The 643-nt window shown below is 43.9% G+C and overlaps 1 protein-coding gene across 1 annotated transcript in view; it reads right to left on the bottom strand.

The window, feature by feature from the left end:
• Window positions 1-318, bottom strand: part of TECTB (tectorin beta) — a 17,013-nt gene extending 16,695 nt beyond the window's left edge. Inside the window, exon 1 of the mRNA XM_058437009.1 lies at window positions 243-318. Within this exon, the coding sequence (XP_058292992.1) occupies window positions 243-318 (76 nt within the window). The remainder of the gene's footprint in view (window positions 1-242) is intronic.
• Between the last annotated feature and the right edge of the window lie 325 nt (window positions 319-643).

The raw sequence follows: 643 nt of genomic DNA on the forward strand, positions 1-643 counted from the left end.
GAGAGAGTGAAATAGAGTAAGCATTCTCTAATTAAAAAAAAAAGTCCGAGTTTATCTAATACATTTTTGCTCCATTTGGGAAAAGTCTGTTTGGTATTGGGGGGGGGTTGCTTAAGTACTTTCCTACTTGGCTACATCATTGCATTTTTATAACAAGTTAAGCACAGAAGTGTTGAGCATTGTAAAAGGAAACTTCAGGAAAACTTTTCTTCCCAGGAAAATGGACTGTGGTGAGGACATACCTGCTTTATTTGGAGGGCACGATTTTGCAGAGGCTTCTGCAAAGATGGCCAACAGGACAAAGGCCTTCATCACCATTGCTTCTCAGAACCTGGTCTCTGCCAGGTATCCAAACCAAGCTGGCCAAATGTTTACGGTCCTTCCAGGGCCTGAGCCTCGATCATTCTAAGTCAGAAACATGAATGAAAAGTTAAAATCAAGGGAAGAACAAAGCCGCACATACAGTCTTGGAATTTTCAAGGGAGATCAACGATGTTGTATCGTTTCTAATTGTATCCTGTTTGCGCTGAGAGGCAAAAAGTGGGGCTCATACCGTTGGAAGCGTCAGTGACACATGGAGTTGTTCATGTTCCCGACTGTTTCACCCTCTCCGGACTGTAGAGGCTGCCTGCTGGATGCTCCC

Source organism: Hylobates moloch, unplaced genomic scaffold (genome assembly GCF_009828535.3).
Source record: "Hylobates moloch isolate HMO894 unplaced genomic scaffold, HMol_V3 SCAFFOLD_3, whole genome shotgun sequence".
Taxonomy (NCBI): domain Eukaryota; kingdom Metazoa; phylum Chordata; class Mammalia; order Primates; family Hylobatidae; genus Hylobates; species Hylobates moloch.